At 37.7% G+C, this 1,496-nt stretch overlaps 1 protein-coding gene across 1 annotated transcript; it reads left to right on the top strand.

Moving 5' to 3' along the window:
• Nucleotides 1-11: 11 nt before the first annotated feature.
• LOC107855537 (auxin-responsive protein SAUR68) lies at nucleotides 12-598 on the top strand. Its single transcript, XM_016700559.2, has one exon. It carries the CDS (start codon nucleotides 30-32, stop codon nucleotides 474-476), a length of 447 nt encoding a protein of 148 aa, XP_016556045.2. The 5' UTR covers nucleotides 12-29; the 3' UTR covers nucleotides 477-598.
• The last annotated feature ends 898 nt before the right edge of the window (nucleotides 599-1,496 follow it).

Raw genomic sequence — 1,496 nt, forward strand, 5'->3', positions numbered from 1 at the left:
TTCTTTCCAGTTTTACATAAAAGGAAAAAATGGCAATGATCAGTACCGAGAAACTCGTCAAAATGGCTAGGAAATGGCAGAAGTTAGCAGCCATGCAGAGGAAGAGGATTTCACTTACAAGAAATGGTAGTGATGCAGACGGTTGCAGTACGTCCTCACCCTCTATAGTCAGAAAAGGTCATTTTGTAGTAAATACAATTGATCAAACGCGCTTCGTGATTCCCTTGGATTATCTCGAAAATGAGGTCATCAGGCAACTTTTAATCATATCCGAAGAACATTTTGGCCTGTCAAGTGCTGGCCCCATTACATTACCCTGTGATTCAGCCTTCATGGACTACATTATTTCGCTTATCAAGAAAGGTGTAGCTGCAGGAGATCTTCACAAGGCGTTGCTCCTCTCAATTCCTTCATGGTGCTGTTCAACTTCTTCTTTGCATCAAGAAAGTCAAAACCAACAAATTCTTGTTTATTGAGTCATGCTATCATGTTTTGTAAATGATAGCTCAAACTAGATTGTATAGCAAGTGAAAAATAGGCAACTGAAAGCTTGTATTATTACAGAATAAACCAGATCTATGGAATTGATTTTTTCCAATTTTGGAATTGCGAAGTTTTAACATTCTCATCTTGGAGTAGCATTATTTTATCGCGGGCAAAAAACAAGTCTGCTCCAAAGTACCTTTTCCTATCAAATTGCACTTTTCAAAGTAAATATGCATGACCTATGTTGCTCAAGACTCTTCAAAAATGTCAATGGGTGCATCTCGGATTCTCCAAATGTAGTGTATTTTTGGAGAATCCAACACATTTGTAGCATCAAAAGTGAAGAGTCCGCGCAACTTAGTGAATGACAAATACGACCAACGTTTTGTTCCTTCTGAAGTTTGCTCTACTCAGACGAGTACAGAATGAAATGAATAAAGAAAATGCAGTTTTGGAGACTTGCAATGAAAATAACTTACAGAGTATTGAAATGGACAACATAATACAGACAGCTGTTGTTCTACCAGAATTCAAAAGCATCCACAAAACAATAAAGTTGTTTTAAACTAAATTACCCCAAAGAAATACTAAATATCTAAACTATCTAAGCCTTCAGTCGGATAAACATTTGAGACTTGAAAGTTGTCCCCCCGCGAGAGTCTTGAGTGAGTAAAAACTTGGAAGATATCTAGTCGCTACAGTTCTTATACCCCTGCTAATGGGGATCATCGTAAAAGTCATGTCTTTTGGGTTGTAAGAAAGTAGCTGTGAGCCTTTTTTTCCTTGCATCAAGATTTCTCCATCTTTCCAGATTAGTATCGGTAAATATTTTTGAAAACAAATATCAAGCCCAAAACCAGCCGGCCCCAAACAAGTCAAAATGCGAACTTTAGTCCAAGATTCAGCTATTCCATATTCTTTCATCCACCATATATCAATATGCCCATAAATGCTACCACTATTGTCAGTTAAACACAGACAATTCCCCAACTCTACTAGCGTCACACACG

Source organism: Capsicum annuum, unplaced genomic scaffold, assembly GCF_002878395.1.
Source record: "Capsicum annuum cultivar UCD-10X-F1 unplaced genomic scaffold, UCD10Xv1.1 ctg72667, whole genome shotgun sequence".
Classification (NCBI taxonomy): domain Eukaryota; kingdom Viridiplantae; phylum Streptophyta; class Magnoliopsida; order Solanales; family Solanaceae; genus Capsicum; species Capsicum annuum.